The sequence below is a fragment of the Procambarus clarkii genome, chromosome 80 (assembly GCF_040958095.1).
Source record: "Procambarus clarkii isolate CNS0578487 chromosome 80, FALCON_Pclarkii_2.0, whole genome shotgun sequence".
Lineage (NCBI taxonomy): Eukaryota > Metazoa > Arthropoda > Malacostraca > Decapoda > Cambaridae > Procambarus > Procambarus clarkii.
The window spans coordinates 22,789,370-22,807,379 of NC_091229.1; the positions used below are offsets into that span (position 1 = coordinate 22,789,370).

At 51.8% G+C, this 18,010-nt stretch overlaps 1 protein-coding gene across 20 annotated transcripts in view; it reads right to left on the reverse strand.

Annotated features, from left to right (window-relative positions):
- siz (Brefeldin-resistant Arf-GEF family protein schizo) overlaps positions 1–18,010 on the reverse strand; it is a 423,991-nt gene that overhangs the window by 44,858 nt on the left and 361,123 nt on the right. For 3 of the 20 annotated variants that reach the window (XM_069314949.1, XM_069314948.1, XM_045727734.2), the window contains exon 1: positions 14,514–16,438. The exons of 14 other annotated variants lie outside the window; for them this stretch is intronic. In XM_069314949.1, coding sequence (XP_069171050.1) covers positions 14,514–15,643 — 1,130 coding nt within the window. In that variant the 5' untranslated portion in view covers positions 15,644–16,438. Of the gene's footprint in view, positions 1–14,513; positions 16,439–18,010 lie in introns of those variants that run through there. 3 more of the 20 variants (XM_045727732.1, XM_045727731.2, XM_045727730.1) reach the window with 1 other exon arrangement.

Sequence of the window (18,010 nt, forward strand, 5' to 3'; positions counted from 1 at the left end):
CCGGGCCGCGGGGGACGCTGAGCCCCGAAATCATCGCAAGGCAAAGCAAAAAAAAAAAAAAATAAGAGTGCCACGACTCCACATTATTGCAAATTTAGTAATGTTTAAGCTGCAATCTTGGGGGGACGCGAACCCGTTCACTTTATCTGCCACTCCGTAAAAAATCCAACCTTTTAGCCTGACCAGACACGTACCAACCCTAGCAACCCCCCTAACCTCTCAACTCTGATACATGGATATCGTCGATATCTGCGAGCCGTTATTTTTATTAATAGGTTGTATTTATAGCCTTAATTACCATTACGTTAAAAACGCGACCTATTAGTTGAGATAATGTCTCATAATTAGTCCAAGAGACCGGGGGGACGGTGGTTATGGTGCCATGATACAGATATGTTCCTGGTCAGGCTAGGGCAGGGCAGGGCAGGGCAGGGCAGGGCAGGGCAGGACAGGACAGGACAGGACAGGACAGGACACGACACGACACGACACGACACGACACGACACGACACGACACGACACGACACGACACGACACGACACGACACGACACGACACGACACGACACACAGAGCATGAAGGTACTCGTGTGCGTGTCAAGCGAGCGTCCAAAATAATACCCCAAACAGTTTTCCATTCTTCCTGCCATACAGGAACCCCCTGACACCATCACCACTCTCTTCAGACGAGCCTCGACTGTGACCCCCGAGGGAGTCCTACTTCCAGTCGCTCGCAGTTTAAAAAAAATCAAGTTTATGAAGTCTAAATTTGCCTTGCGACGATGGGGCTTTTTTTGGAGGGAAGAAAATCTTCAAGACGGAAAATGTCGACAACTTTGGTATTACCGAGAGAGACAAAGCAGTCGCCGCTGAACTGGTACCTGCTTCTGCTGTTCTATTGTCTCGCTGCCTCTGCTGTCCCAGAGCAGCGGGCCTGCCAGCCTCTAATCTCTACTCTATACATTCTTGGCCACTGTTTAAAACGCGGGGATTCATTAACAACAATAGGAGAGGCTTCCTGGCCGTCCTGTGTGTGTGTGTGCTTACCTAGATGTCTCGATAGAGAGATTAGCTCTGGGGCCCCGCCTCTCTGCTATTATACCTGCCAATAGGCGGCCAGTACAGTATTCTGTTCTTCGTCTTGATATGAAGTGTGTGTACCACTACATATCCGCTCCACACATCATCCACACACACCTACATACATATCAATGCACATGATGTATTCCTGCGTACCTCTGTATATCCATGTATATCCCATGCTCTATATATCTGTATAGCGTAACCATTATATATGCACCTGTGCGTGTATACATTTTATAAACTTACATATCACTTACACGTCTCTATATATTTTATGTATAAACAAGTACACATCCAGTGAAGCCTTTGTACAGCCATGTATACATGCCCGTACCTATGTACAGTATAAGTTCGTTTCCAGCCCAACCTGTACATGGTGGGCTGTATATATCCATTTAATTCCTAAACCATTGTGTACACACATTCCTCAATACACACACACACACACACACACACACACACACACACACACACACACACACACACACACACACACACACACACACACACACACACACACAAAGGCGGGACCAAAGAGCCAGAGCTCAACCCCCGCAAGCACAATTAGGTAAGTACACACACACACAATGAGCAGCTGCTTAATCATGTATAAACGTCCCCACACACACAAATGTATAGACGAATATGCATCCCATGAATACACCCGTGTATAGAGTCCCTCGCCTCTATGGCACTATAAAGTGGACGGTGGGGGAGTATATTGACATCAATTATTTAGTCCGCTTTCCAAGTCATGGATTTATCGACGAGGTTCTAAAGTGCGATTATACAACAGGGGACTTCGGGGGAAGGGAAGGCGGTTGTAGACATCGAACTCGCGAAGAATTGGGGATACGCTTCGGTGGTTCTTCAGGAACAGGGAATACCCAGCGGAGGCTTCTACGGAGGCGGACCTTCTGAGATTGGGATTGCAGCCCCTTCGGGTTTGGTGCTCCCTACAGCCCCTTCGGGTTTGGTGCTCCCTACAGCCCCTTCGGGTTTGGTGCTCCCTACAGCCCCTTCGGGTTTGGTGCTCCCTACAGCCCCAAGAACCTACAGGGATCAGGTACACTTTGACAGTGGTCGGAGGGCGCCCTTAGCGAGCACTCGGCGTGTCAACACTTCCCTTAGGACCCCCTCTGGTACCCTGGAAGAGGGGGGAGCCTCCTTGCAGGATATACTAGCATGGGGGATCTCCACTGATCCCCTCGGTAGAGAGAGGGGAGGGCAGGAATAGGAACCCAACCTATTCTAACTTGACCTTCCTTTCCTGGTGTAGACCCCAGGGTCTCCTTTGCTTTGACTGGAACGCATGCGGTTACAGAAGCTCCTTACATATACTTGTTTCTACAGGCAGTTGGGACTCTTACATACCTCTTACGTTAGATCAATGCTGGTGCATGCAGCTCCAACAGTTCATATCTAGTCAATCAAAAGACGGAATTGAAGTCGCTTCAATAGGTAAGGTTAGTATACCACCAGACTCGTCCCAGAACTACGAGGTGTGAGTTATTTGGAAAGGCTAAAAGACTTTACCCTCTCTTAGTAGAGAGGGTAAAGACAGAAGAGTTAGGGGGAGACAACATTACTATAGACAAAATTATCAGAGAAATTGACAGGGGTAGATAAAGATATTCAGCACGGGTGACACTCCCACAGGGGACCATAGATAGAAACTAAGTACCCAAATGAGCCACAGAAACGTTAAAAAAATACTGTGTCAGAGCAGTAACAAATGTAATGCATTAGGAATAATGGTGGAGACAGACTCCATACACACTTTCAAATGCACACATGACAGAGCCCAATAGTCACAGGAACCTGTACACCAGTTGACAGACAGACAAAGCGGGACTAAAGAGCTAAAGCTCAACCCCCGTAAGCACAACATGGTGAGCACAGTGTAAATCACATCACACTCCACCAAGTCCGGGTAAATCTGGTGCAGTACTCGGAAGAGATCAAATAATCCATGGTTCATACTCTTGCTGTCAACTAAATATACAATATTGAGTGGGGGTTTTACACCGGTGTGGCACACCTGTGTTGTCTGCTCTCTCTCATACACCCTCACTCTCTCGTGTCTACACTTGTTTACCTGCCCTTGCTCAGTAATGTGGTGGTTGAGGCGTGGCTGTGGAATGGGAGTGTGGTAGGGGTGTGGTAGGGGTGTGGTAGGGGTGTGGTAGGGGTGTGGTAGGGGTGTGGTAAAGGGTGTGGTAAAGGGTGTGGTAAGGGGTGTGGTAGGGGTGTGGTAGGGGTGTGGTAAGGGTGTGGTAGGGGGTGTGGTAGGGGGTGTGGTAGGGGGTGTGGTAGGGGGTGTGGTAGGGGGTGTGGTAGGGGGTGTGGTAGGGGGTGTGGTAGGGGGTGTGGTAGGGGGTGTGGTAGGGGTGTGGTAGGGGTGTGGTAGGTGTGGTAGGGGTGTGGTAGGGGTGTGGTAGGGGTGTAGTAGGGGTGTCGTAAGGGTGTGGTAAGGGTGTGGTAAGGGTGTGGCAAGGGTGTGGCAAGGGTGTGGCAAGGGTGTGGTAAGGGTGTGGTAAGGGTGTGGTAAGGGTGTGGTAGAGGTGTGGGAAGCAGGAACACGGTCCAGAAGCCATACTCGAGACACCCCAACGTCACCCGCCTGCTAAGACAATCACCGCCCACTCCACCTTCTCCACCCACTACCACTCACCCCTCCTCTCCCCACTACAACACTACCTCCCCTCTACACCCCCCCCCCTCGGCAGGTCGAGCGTGGCACCCCCCCCCAGCACCGGGAACAGGACACTTAAGAGCCCCCAGCGGAAGGGCCGGACAGGTAACCGGTCTTACAACACCCGTCATGTCTCACACCAAAGGTGACTACTGAGGTGCGAAGATGGTGGTGGTGCCGCCGCCGGAGGAACGAGGTACAGGGCGTGTTAGTGCCAGGCACCGAGACGTAGGGGGGGAGGGGGGTAAACGAGGCACTGAGGTGCTTGTGGAAGTGTCAGCGAGGAACCACAGGTCAACCGATATGGTGATATCCACCACCATAGCACCACCACCACACCATGATATCCCAACACTACACTACACCACCACTACCCACCACACAAAGCCCATCAGAGTCCGCAGATCAGCTAAGAGTACAGCACACATTTATAACCAAGAGTGGGGCGGGTGAGGGAGGGTGTGCCACTAGGATCAATAACATAGGTGGGCCCCCAGAACACCTCCACCCAACACACACAAGGGCCCCCAGAACACCTCCACCCAACACACACAAGGGCCCCCAGAACACCTCCACCCAACACACACAAGGGCCCCCAGAACACCTCCACCCAACACACACAAGGGCCCCCAGAACACCTCCACCCAACACACACAAGGGCCCCCAGAACACCTCCACCCAACACACACAAGGGCCCCAGAACACCTCCACCCAACACACACAAGGACCCCCAGAACACCTCCACCCAACACACACAAGGCCCCCCAGAACACCTCCACCCAACACACACAAGGGCCCCTAGAACACCACCCAACACACACAAGGGCCCCCAGAACACCTCCACCCAACACACACAAGGGCCCCCAGAACACCTCCACCCAACACACACAAGGGCCGCCAGAACAACACCACCCAACACCTCTCGCTACTAACCACCACAGATCAATCAGTACTCAATTATTACCAAACTATCCCCAAGCCCTCGTAACCTATAGCAAAAAACACCACCAGATGGGTGCTTGGATACGCTATATAAAGATGAAGTACGGTATATAATGCTGATTCAAGTACGGTAGACGCATGTGTAAGATGTACGATGTCCTATCAAGCTGTGTCTGCGAGGGATGAGCTTCAGCTCCCTGGCCCCACCCTCCGCCTCATAGATATTGGTCTTGAGGAACAACAACTGCGGAACGTCTTGGGCTTTGTCTCGAGCCGCGAAGGAAGGTTTGGGGCTTTCAATACCGGATCCAGTAATTGACTGGCAGGATCCTTCATTGTCTCTACCCCTACATGTGTGTGTGTGGGGGGGGGCGAGGGAGGCGGGGTGGGGGTGTGAGGGAATAGACAGAAGCACACACACACACACACACAGACAGTATGAGCGAGTCTCCCCTCGCTGTACTACCTGCAGTGTGACTCACCACTGGGGAGGGGGGGGGGGGGAAGAACGGAGAGGGGAGAGGGGAGCGTCACAGCGGCAGGAATGAAGGGAGGAACGTAGAGACACAAGCAACACACAGAGAAATAAAGACTGGTAATTGTAATATAGGGATTAGGGAGAGAGAGAGAGACAGCCAGCCAGAGACAGCCAGCCAGAGACACACACAGTTGAGCACTAGGTAAGTACAAACATACAGAGAGAGACACACACAGGGGTGGGAAGAGGTGACCAGTCTCCACAGTCTGGCTAGTGTAGCGGCGACCTGCTACCCCTCCAGAATATACCGCCCACTCCATCACCCAAAATTAACTCTAAGGTATATTTAATTTCCTGGTAAAGGCGTGAGTGAAGCAGGAACGGACGCCAGGCTAAGGCAGGATGGGTAAAGCCAGCCAACATATGCATTAGGTACAAGACAACGACCTTACAACTAAGTATAAGGTCTATGCAGGCGATGAGTCACAATAACGTGGCTGAAGTATGTTGACCAGACCACACACCAGAAGGTGAAGGGACGACGACGTTTGGGTCCGTTCTGGACCATTCTCAAGTCGACTTGAGAATGGTCCAGGACGGACCCAAACGTTGTCGTCCCTTCACCTTCTAGTGTGTGGTCTGGTCAATATAAGGTCTCTCGGTATCATGCATTCAGTATTAGGAGCTTGGTGTAAGGCTCCAGGTATCTAGCATGAACACCAGTCGATTAAGTATTGAGAGGCGGGAACCCAAGAGCCTGAGCTCGTCTAACGCAACTACAACAAGGTTGAGCCACTGTTCACGTCCCCGCCTTTACCCACGTCAGTTCCTACTCCAGACAAATGTGCAGCCGTACCCTCGCGTCCGCACAATCTTGAGACATTTTTACCAGCATTTCCCTACGGGAGCTCCACCACAGTGGTGGCACCGAGGGCTCTCGTTCACAATTTTTTTTTTTTGAGATATATACAAGAGTTGTTACATTCTTGTAGAGCCACTAGTACGCGTAGCGTTTCGGGCAGGTCCCTGGAATACGATCCCCGCCGCGAAGAATCGTTTTTTCATCCAAGTACACATTTTACTGTTGAGTTAAACAGAGACTACAGTTAAGGAATTGCGCCCAGTAAATCCTCCCCGGCCAGGATACGAACCCATGACATAGCGCTCGCGGAACGCCAGGCGAGTGTCTTACCACTACACCACGGAAACTGCTATGGCGCGGGTAAGCCTCTCCTCCCTCCCTAACCCCTGCTGTCTGTGTCTGGGTCCCAGACATTATGACAAACCAACCAATATGGTTTTAAGAAGTAACTACAATTGACGCTAAGGTGCGGAGTAAATCAGAGCGCGGTGTAACGGTTAGTGTAATCACATTATAGCCTTACAAACAAGAATGACCCGGGTTCGAATCCTGGGTACGATGGGGGGCGACTTGAAACAGTTGCTCCACAGTCAGCCCTTGTTCCCTCAGCAGTAATTGGGGACCTGCTTGTCAATCTATTAGCAACTCTTATCCTGAGTAAAAGTAGTGGAGTAGGGCTAAGATGAACAGACTAGAAAAGGTACTTAGCTTATAAAAATAAGTCAGAAAACTTGTGTTTCTTTACCCTACCACAGGTGAAGTTGGCCAGAGACATTTACTCCCACATCATGACAGTCCGTCCTCTTAAGATTTCCCAATGTCAATTTAAAGTAGTCTCTCCTAACCTACAGAGGACCCAAAACAGAAAACGGGTCAGTACGTCACTTTCGCCAGCCGCTTCCATTTTCTAGTACGACAATTTGTGGCCTTGTCACGCCTACGAGCGAAAAGCGACGTTCTTTGTAAAAGGACAAGTTGCACCATGACCCACGGCTCGGTCTACTGACCTAGGAAACTGTTGGCGCTACCCAGCGCCTTCAAGCAGAAGTCGCCCGTGTCGTGATGCGTGGGCGTAGAGTGTCAGAGGTGGAGAAGGAGCAGCAGAGAGGGAGTACTAATGGAAATGAGACGAAAGGTGGACGCAAGAAGTGCTTAGATAAGGTGCAGTAAGTGGGCGGAAGACAGGGGGTCTGGTGTGAGAGTGTGGGTGAGAGGGTGGGTGGGTGGGTGGGTGGGTGGGTGGGTGAGTGGGTGAGGGCGTGGGCAGACAAGAGAGCACACAACCCACCTCACGCATCTATCACCCACCAACAACAAATGGTAAAGAGATAACCGCTCTTCTGTTTGTGTCGAAGCCTCGCATCCCTGCTCTCACCTGCTGCTGTTCTCACAGCTCTACAGCTCCTTCCCTGTCCCATCCTACCCTTCCCTGCCCCATCTTATCCTTCCCTGCCCCATCTTATCCTTCCCTGCCCCATCCTACCCTTCCCTGCCCCATCCTATCCTTCCCTGTCCCATCCTACCCTTCCCTGTCCCATCTTATCCTTCCCTGCCCCATCCTACCCTTCCCTGCCCCATCCTATCCTTCCCTGTCCCATCCTACCCTTCCCTGCCCCATCTTATCCTTCCCTGCCCCATCTTATCCTTCCCTGCCCCATCCTACCCTTCCCTGCCCCATCCTACCCTTCCCTGCCCCATCCTATCCTTCCCTGTCCCATCCTACCCTTCCCTGCCCCATCTTATCCTTCCCTGCCCCATCTTATCCTTCCCTGCCCCATCCTACCCTTCCCTGCCCCATCCTACCCTTCCCTGCCCCATCCTACCCTTCCCTGCCCCATCCTACCCTTCCCTGCCCCATCCTACCCTTCCCTGCCCCATCCTATCCTTCCCTGTCCCATCCTATCCTTCCCTGTCCCATCCTATCCTTCCCTGTCCCATCCTATCCTTCCCTTACCCCATCCTATCCTCCTTCCCTTGCCCCCATCCCTCCAATGTGCACTTTTCAACTCGGGGTCATCTTTTCGTCTTATTTTCTTCTGTTAAACCAGTGGCATCACTCTCACATTCGTTCCTCTTTCTCATTTTTATCCTCGACCACCACCTTCCTGTCTCACCGAGTCCTCCCTTCCATCCTCTCCCGTCACGTCTTTACAAAAATAAACATTTAATAATAAAAAAAGGTTGTTTGTTTCCCTTAAAGACGTCATTCTTTGAAATTAATAAAACGGCAAATAACTGAAGATTCACAAAAAATAACAAAGTGACGAATGTAATCAAAGAAATTACGAAAGCACATTAAATCAACTTCTAAAGTGACAGTTTAAACTTCAGTCATTCGTAAAATTGAAATAAGTTTATTGAGGTAAAATACACACAAAGGGATGAGGTAGCTCAAGCTATTCTCACCCCGTTCAGTACATCGTGTTAATGTCAAGGGGAGCCGGTCGGCCGAGCGGACAGCACGCGGGACTTGTGATCCTGTGGTCCTGGGTTCGATCCCAGGCGCCGGCGAGAAACAATGGGCAGAGTTTCTTTCACCCTATGCCCCTGTTACCTAGCAGTAAAATAGGTACCTGGGTGTTAGTCAGCTGTCACGGGCTGCTTGCTTCCTGGGGGTGGAGGCCTGGTCGAGGACCGGGCCGCGGGGACACTAAAGCCCCGAAATCATCAAGATAACTCGAGAATACATATATACACACACATCACAAACAATAAACATATTACTAAACATTCTCAGAGATAAACATCTACATTTCCTGACATTCGTGAAAAAAAATTGTATCAATGTTTTCCAAAAATGTTTGCATTAAAAAAAAAATAGTGTCGTGTCAATAGTCATAAATCTACGGCCACAACGCCTGACTTTAATATTAAAACTGTGGACTAAAAACTTTTCATAACAATGATTTTTTTGTGCATAGAAATTTCCTGTTTTATGGTGATAAATGTCCGAGTGTCAAGTGGCTGGACTTTAGGCCAGGTTCTGTATAGTACATCAACACATGACGCCCAGGATTACGGGATCACCATAGCCCGTGCTACATGGACATTTCGTTCAGAGTAGCTAAATCTAACAACAACAACAACAACATGACGTCCAGGCTCTCACGCTAATTGAAATCTAGACCCATCTTGTTTACCCATTAGCGAGTGTGGCGGGCAGGATAGCATGGGGGCAGGATAGCATGGAGGGGGCAGGATAGCAGAGGGGCAGGATAGCATGGGGGGAGGATAGCATGGGGGGAGGGGGCAGGATAGCAGGGGGGGGCAGGATAGCATGGGGGGAGGATAGCATGGGGGGAGGGGGCAGGATAGCATGGGGGGAGGGGCAGGATAGCATGGGGGGAGGGGCAGGATAGCAGAGGGGCAGGATAGCATGGGGGGAGGGGGCAGGATAGCATGGGGGGAGGGGGCAGGATAGCATGGGGGGAGGATAGCATGGGGGGAGGGGGCAGGATATCAGGGGGAGGGGCAGGATAGCAGGGGGGGGGCAGGATAGCAGGGGGGGGGGCAGGATAGCAGGGGGAGGGGGCAGGATAGCAGGGGGAGGGGCAGGATAGCAGGGGGAGGGGCAGGATAGCAGGGGGCAGGGGCAGGATAGCAGGGGGAGGGGCAGGATAGCAGGGGGCAGGGTATTCATCCTGTCCCATATTATAAACTGCACTTTAGTTGTATAAGTCAAGTTATTAGTCATTCAGCTTGAGTTTTGAAGATTAAGGTCAGCTTCAATATTAGACTAAGTAGCAAGACTGTCATTAACTTTACTGCTGTTAATATGGGCGGGAGATCCTTGAGCACCTTTGACAAGATCATCCAGCCTCTTCCATCTTTGTTGGTTCCATCAAGACTGTTCCATCTTACCTGGAGTGTACCTGTAGTGGGTTCCGAGGGTTCTATACTCCCAACGTCCAGGCTGGAGTCCTCAGGCTTGTCTGGTGATAACTTGTTCAATGATGTTTGAGGTTGTATGTAATTATCTAAGTCTAGTTCCAGGATGAGAGCTACGCTCGTGGTGTCCCGTCTTCCCAGCACTCTTTGTCATATATCGCTTTGAAGCTAGCATCACCATGTGTGTCTGTCTTCGTGTATTACTTCAGTGCAACACCAGAGGTCTGCAATATGGTCTTTATCCAGCAATTTCACCGTTATCTCTGGTCCTTTCAGACCGTCCGATTTCCAAGAAAGGGAAATCGTCCTTTCAACTGCTCTAGATCCATGATTGATTATTGACCATGCGGGAGACTATGTTCAGCGCCGTTCAATATATTTGTTAATCAGATTATTATCTATGAGCACCGATCAGAGACCACTGGGGAACACAGGCTGTGGTGGGGACACTGCCTCTCTCCACTACCTCTAGATAACCTCTCCCCAACCCTCATTTATTAACAAGAAATTAAGAAATAGCATGAAAGTCGGGGACGGTCGGGGAGCCGGTCGGCCGAGCGGACAGCACGCTGGGCTTGTGATTCTGTGGTCCTGGGTTCGATCCCAGGCGCCGGCGAGAAACAATGGGCAGAGTTTCTTTCACAATATGCCCCTGTTACCTAGCAGTAAAATAGGTACCTGGGAGTTAGTCAGCCGTCACGGGCTGCTTCCTGGGGGTGGAGGCCTGGTCGAGGACCGGGCCGCGGGGACACTAAAAAGCCCCGAAATCATCTCAAGATAAGATACCTCTAGATAACCTCTCCCCAACCCCCATTTATTAACAAGAAATTAAGAAATAGCGTGAAAGTCGGGGACCAATAGCCTGAGTGATCACTCCATTAACCCCATGACCAAGGAAGAGACTGGACCTCTGGGGTACAGACCCCAGGGACCATAAGGGTCTGTCCTAAGCACAATACCTTGGATAGCAAGTTTTTCCAACCCGTTCTCGCACATGCTTATAGTCAATATTGGCTTATTTAATAAGTGCATATGTGACATACTAATTGACTGTGAATATTTTAGTTTACCTTGAAAAGCTTCATAGAAAACACCGACCTCACCTAACCTTCTTAGTATGTTAAGATAAGCATCTTATTGCTTCGTAATTACAATTATTACTTAACCTATACCGTTGATAAGTAATAATTGTAATTAAGAAGCAATAAGATCCTTATCTTAACATACTAAGAAGGTTAGGTGAGGTCGGTGTTTTCTATGAAGCTTTTCAAGGTAAACTAAAATATTCACAATCAATTAGTATGTCACATATGCACTTATTAAATAAGCCAATATTGACTAAAAGCATGTGCGAGAACGAGTTGAGTTTTTGTCCCCTCTATCAGAACACACTTTATAGCTAGGTTAATTAGAATGTATTAAGGTAATAAATCTAACAATTGACTTAACAGATTATATTCTCAGTAGAAATAGCACCTGGCAGAGCTGCGGGAAATACACGAGACACGAATTTTGGCGGAGGTTTGAGGCTGGTGCATACAAATAGCATTCTGCTGCCCCCATGAGCGAGAGGACCCGCCTCAACACTGTGTCCCTCTATATATATACTTACTCCACACAGTAGCTATGATGTGTGTTGCTGTATCGCTACATACATGAGTTTTGATGATGATGATAGTAGTATTCCTGGGGCCAGATTAACGAAAGTACTTACGAACGTGTACATCTTTCCTCAATCTTTGACGGCTTTGGTTACATTTATTAAACAGTTTACAAGCATAAAAACTTGCCAATCAACTGTTATTGTTATAAACAGCCTCCTGGTGCTTCGGGGCTCATTAACTGTTTAATAATTGTAAACAAAGCCGCCAAAGATTGAGAAAAGATGTACAGGTTCGTAAGTGTTTGCGTAAGTGCTTCCGTGAATCTGGCCCCTGGCTGTCATCTTGCAGGGTGAGAGATCGGTGGTGTCATGACTACAAGGTGTTGATAGTGAGATTTATGGTGATGAAGGAGGGAGTAATGGTGAGGTGTTGATGGTGCTAATGGTGACAGGTCGTCTAGTTAAGACACTTGCATAAACATTAGAGATCCACGGCTGTTCAACATCCTCATAGCGAGTATAAGAAATATTGCCGGAACAACCGTGGACATCTTCAAGAGAAAACTAAGATTGTTTTCTTCAAGGAGTGCCGGACCAGCCGGGCTGTGATGGGTATATGGGCCTGCGGGCCGCTCCAAGCAACAGCCTGGTGGACCAAACTCTCACAAGTCAAGTCTGGCCTCGGCGACAAGAAGCGACGGAGACTATCCAAGACAGGTGAGAAGATGAGAGCCAAGGAGGCGAGATACAACTGCTCAAGTATCAGGAAAAAGCGCTAAGCCACTATATGACTTTCCAGCAATTGGAAGGGACACGAGGGCGAGATAGGAGCTGGTATGAAAGATGTGAAGAAACAGTGTCCAGCCACTTGGACCAACGGGGATCGAACGCCGACCCGCAAGAAGCGAGGCCGTCGCTCTACCAGCTAAGCTCTTGGCATACAGGGAATGGGATCAGAGACTGGTCGAACCCCGGGCCCCTCGACCAGTCACACCCGGGCCCTCGACCAGTCACACCCGGCCCCTCGACCAGTCACACCCGGGCCCTCGACCAGTCACACCCGGGCCCTCGACCAGTCACACCCGGGCCCTCGACCAGTCACACCCGGGCCCTCGACCAGTTTAACCTGCCAAACTACCATCATTCCTGCCTCCCGTCCTATCTACTGTTTTATGCTTTAAACCATTACTTATGAAACAAGGCAATTAATTTCCCCTTGTGAGGGGAAGGGGTAATGGTCGTAAACCTGTTGCTTTGGGTCATTCCCCGGGTCGGGGTCAGGCAGCAGCAGTCACACACATACGTCGAGGACCAAGAGAACCAGACCAAATACAAGGAAATTATTTTGAAATTATTTTGGGCTTAAACTGAACGACATATTTCGGTCTTTAACTGGTCTCTGATTAATTTTAGGTCTTAAATGGTCTCTGAAATTATTTTGGGCTTAAACTGAACGACATATTTCGGTCTTTAACTGGTCTCTGATTAATTTTAGGTCTTAAATGGTCTCTGAAATTATTTTGGGCTTAAACTGAATGACATATTTCGGTCTTTAACCCGTCTCTGATTAATTTTAGGTCTTAAATGGTCTCTGAAATTATTTTGGGCTTAAACTGAATGACATATTTCGGTCTTCAGCTGGTGTCTCACGAGATAAGGGGGGGGAGTAAGTAAGTCAGAGGAATTAACGAGATAAGAATGAGAGGGGGAGAGAAGAAAGGAAGAGCTAAGGGGAAGTGAATGATTGTGACCAACCTCACCATACCCTCAGCTACCTAACACCATCTTCAAAACTTTGCACTAAACACAACCCTTTGAAGAGAACCAGACAGCAAGCAGCATCCCAAGCAGTCAGTGTTTTCTGCACCCACGCTCTTGGTGCAGAAGAAATGCATCAAGAAATAGGTCTTGAGATGATTTCGGGTCTTAGCGTCCCCGCGGCCCGGTCCTCAACCAGGCCTCCGTTTTTGTTACCCCCCCCCCAAGGAAGTAGCCCGTAGCAGCTGTCTAACTCACATGTACCTATTTTACTCCTAGGTGAACATGGCATCAGGGTGAACTAAACACTGCCCATTTGTTTCCGCCTCCGCCGGGAATCGAACCCTGACCCTCAGGACTACGAATCCCCATCGCTGCCCACTCAACTATCAAGCCCCAGTCATATAACCATAATAATAGTAATAGAGAATGTCAAGATCTGAGTTATGTCTGATACGTCCTATATTACACACACATTGTTTTCAGTCCGTTAGGTTAGGTTAGGTTAGGTTAGGTTAGGTAATCTCTTATGCAGAGTAATATCCTTCCTGTGAGGGGGGGGGATGGTGCGTAGTGTACAGGCGAGGAGTCACAATAACGGGGTTAAAGAATGTTGACCAGACCCCACACTAGAAGGTGAAGGGACGACGACGTTCCGGTCCGTCCTGGACCATTCTCAGTCGATTGTCGACTCCTAATGTCCATTTACAAGCGACTTGAGAATGGTCCAGGCCGGACCGAAACGTCGTCGTCCCTTCACCTTCTAGTGTGTGGTCTGGTCAACGTGCGTAGTGTATGTATACTCTCACCTAGATGTACCGGCGGGGGTCGAGCTCTAGCTCTATGGTAACGCCTCTATCATCTTTCGACTAGAAAACGTTTCCTAACCTTTGGTTTGTTACATTGACTTAAGCTGTGGATGAAGTGTGACTCTGCAACTTGTGTCTCGCCAACACTCAAAGGTGCCTGAACCATAGGTAGCCCTACCAACCTGAGGTGCAACTAACTAGCCCCAACCACACAGGTGCCACTAACTAGCCCCAACCACACAGGTGCCACTAACTAGCCCCCAACCACACAGGTGCCACTAACTAGCCCCAACCACACAGGTGCCACTAACTAGCCCCAACCACAGGTAATCCACCAGCCAACCGAACCATTTAGGCTATCTCATGTTTAGTTGTAATCGATGGAGGCATGACTCACCCAGCTCCCGGCAGTTCAATAATGTGGTGGAGGCAGCCGTAGAGCTGCTGTGGTTGATGGTAGTGGTGGTGCTGCTGCTGGAGGAGGTGCTGCTGGTGCTGCTGCTGCTGCTGCTGCTGCTGTAGGGCCAGTGGGGGAGGCGGCACCAGGTGTTGGTGGGGAAGACACCCGTATCGCTGCTGCTGGAAGGGTTGGGGTGGCGGCAGGGGGGGCGGGAGAGGTGGGGGTCGTGGAGGGGGCAGATGCCCATAGCACGAGGCGTACACGGTGGTGGTCTGTGCAGGTGGAGGGTTGCCCTGTCCCGGGTGCCCACAGTTTCCGTTAGCTTGGTGGGGCGGCCCGCTCCCGTAGAAAGTTGGGGGTGGTTGTGGAGGGTGTAGCTGGGGAGGGGGGTGTTGAGGGTGTGGTGGAGGAAGGTGTTGAGGGTGCTGGTGTTGAGGGTGCGGGTGTTGTTGGGGTGGGTGTGGGGACTGGATGTGTGGGGGAAGGTAGTTCTGAATGTTGCCATAATATGGCTGGGAATGTGGGTGTGATGTGGGGGGTGGACAGCGGTGGGGTTGACAGTGGTAGGCGGAGTGTGGGGGTGGTGGTGGGGGCGGAGGCTGGGTGGGGGGTTGACAGTGGTGCTGGGGTCGGGGTCCTGGGGTCACGTGCGGCCGCCCTGGGGGTACGCCTCCATGAGGGGGAGGTGGCGGGGGGTCACATTCAATGTGATGATGTGTGGGGGGACCCCCAGACCCATGGTGTGGGGGAAGGGGGGGAGGCTGGGGCTGGTGGTGGGGCAGGGAATTATAGTGGGGAGGGACCTTGGGCACGGGTTGGGAGTGGGGCAGGGAACCGAACCGGTTGTCTGGGAAAGGTGGGTGGTGTTGACTGCAGGTCGGGGGCTGGTGTATAGGTCTGGGCTGCGTGCGGTGCGGGCTGTGGTGAGGGCTGTTTCCTGGGCTGTCTCGCTGTTGCTGCTGCTGTTGCTGTTGCTGCTGCAGCACCTGCGGGTGGGCGTGCCGGGGCACAGGAGGGGCGCCGGGGCCTGGCAGTGCCCCGGGTGATGCCCCAGACGGTCCTGGCGGTCGGGGCACGCAGTAAGCGTAGCAGGAAGGGCACGGCTGCACGCCTGGGGGCACGTGCATGGCGCAGACGGCTGGTCGCGGGGACACTGGCTACACTGCACTTCTCATCTCGACCTCAAGTATGTGTTGATGGCCAGCAGGGGCGAACAACCTCCCACACAGGTCACTAACTACACTACCATCGTCTAGCACTACTAAAGTTACCATAACTGACCACTCAGCGTGGCTGCTCAAGCCTACCGCAGCGAGTCATTAGCACTACTGCTATAAGTAGTTACCTGTTCACTGTCCGCGCCTTCTGCACGCGCGCGCACACACGGGGCATTCTCTCTCACCGCGCATACCCACACTCTGGCACTCACTGTGGGCGGTCAGTAGGCACTCACTGCCCCCGTGGCACTCATCCTCCTGCCCTAGGCACCAAAACAGGAGTATCACAGCCGGATTGGCAAGGGTGCCCGGCGATAGTCGACGACTGGTGACCAATGCATCGTCAGCTGTGGTGTCAGGCGGCACCAGAGGTGTCAGGCGGCACCAGAGGTGTCAGGAGGCACCAGAGGTGTCAGGAGAGATGGGAGAGGAAGACACACACACCTGGAGAGGCAACAAACAGCTTCCCCAAACAGCAAGCGGCCGCAATAGAGAGCACCGCCCACCACCACGCTATGTAAACACCCCCACACACACTCCTGCTCCACAACACCGCCACGTGACTCGTATGGAGACACACACACACACACACTCCACGCAACTCAGCCTCCACAACACTTTTTATGTTACGAGAAGTGGGCGAGGCTGCGAGCGAGGGGTTTGTGTTGCGTCTGGCGAGAGAGCCGTGCCGGGACGCGTCAAACAGCCTGGCGAACACGGGCTTGACTAGGCAGACAGGAGAGCAGGGGCAACGCTTGGCTGGGAACTGGCAGGGACTGGGGTGGGGAGGTAGGGGGGGGGGGGTGTGAGGGTTGTCTCCCCTCACTCTCTCCCCCTCTCTCCCAGAGCTGCTTCCCCTCCCCTCCCCTCCCCTCCCCCCCGCTCTCCCCTCTATCGCAGCTATACCTACAGCAGCAGAGATACCCCAACACCCGGCAATGCCCCCCCGAGTCATATTTGCCGCCGGTTCGAGCCTCCAGTCTCCCCCCCTTCCCCCCCCCCCTCCCTCCCTCGGGCGGCCCGGTCACCCAGCTACCGACAGACGCACACAGCCACAACAAATGCACACGCACGCACACACTAACACACACACAAACGTGCGCACAGACTCAGGCGGGGCTGGGCAAGCGTATTGATTGGTGCCGGACGCCAGCAAGCCGGCGGTGGAACACAGCTGATTCTCGGGGCTCCCGCCGCCGCCGCCCTGCCACGCCCGGGCCTCCCTCAGTCTCCTACACCACCACACACACACACACTGCCTGCCCCCGCCACCTCCTCTTACCCCCCCCCCCCTGCCGCCCACGCCCACCCCGCCCACGCAGCTGTTACCAAGCCCAGCCTCCCTCTACCTCAGCCCTTCCAGTCACACAGGTGCATGTCGGCACATGCGGAACATATTGGGCATATCCACTTGGCAAGTGCACGGTAGGGGGGGGGGGGGAGGGGTGCTGGGGCGAGGGAGGGGAGGGGGGAAGCAGCTGTTTGTGGGGGTGTTAGGGGGGTGATTGAGCTTCAGTCCCCCCCCCTCAGGTTGCCATCCCCTACCCATTAAACCCCACCATCACCCCCCCCCTGGCTTACCCACTTACCTGCTCCCCCCCCCAACCCCCACCTCGCCATTCACCCTCCTAATGTAATGTACAAATTTGCCGTTGGGAACTATAAGAACGGCAACAGTAAGCGACGCTAGAGAACCCTTTCAACAGGACCAACAGTTGACTGACGGTTGAGAGGCGGGGACCAGAGAGCCAAAGCTCAACCCCTCCGCACGCACAACTAGGCGAGTACACTCCCCACAACACAACCACAACCTCACTTTCACAACCTTTACCTTCATCAAATGTTTAAAAAACGTTGTATTTAGGTTGTGCGTCTCCTGAGACGTCCCCATTCTGTCACCTAAGTGCTTTTCTTCTCTCCAGCACTCTCCTTGCACCCACCCATGGACGGCTCTCACAGCAGACTCGCAACAGAACCACGGAAACACAAACCGTAACTGTCTATTTTCCGCTTGTTACAACTTGTAATAAAGTTGTTACATCTTGGCTTAACGTGTTTATGACGTATTAGAACGTTGTTACAACTTGATATATTGGTTGTTATAACTGGTTAGGTGTTAAAACTTGTTCGAACATTGTAGCAACGTCGTAGTTTCGGTGTGTGTTTGGCGGGACGTTCTTCCAGGCCTTTGTGCACTCGCAAATATATTACGCCGGCTCACAACACTGTACACAAAAGAGCTGAAATCCCTTGACATTTTGAAGCTCCGCGAGTTAC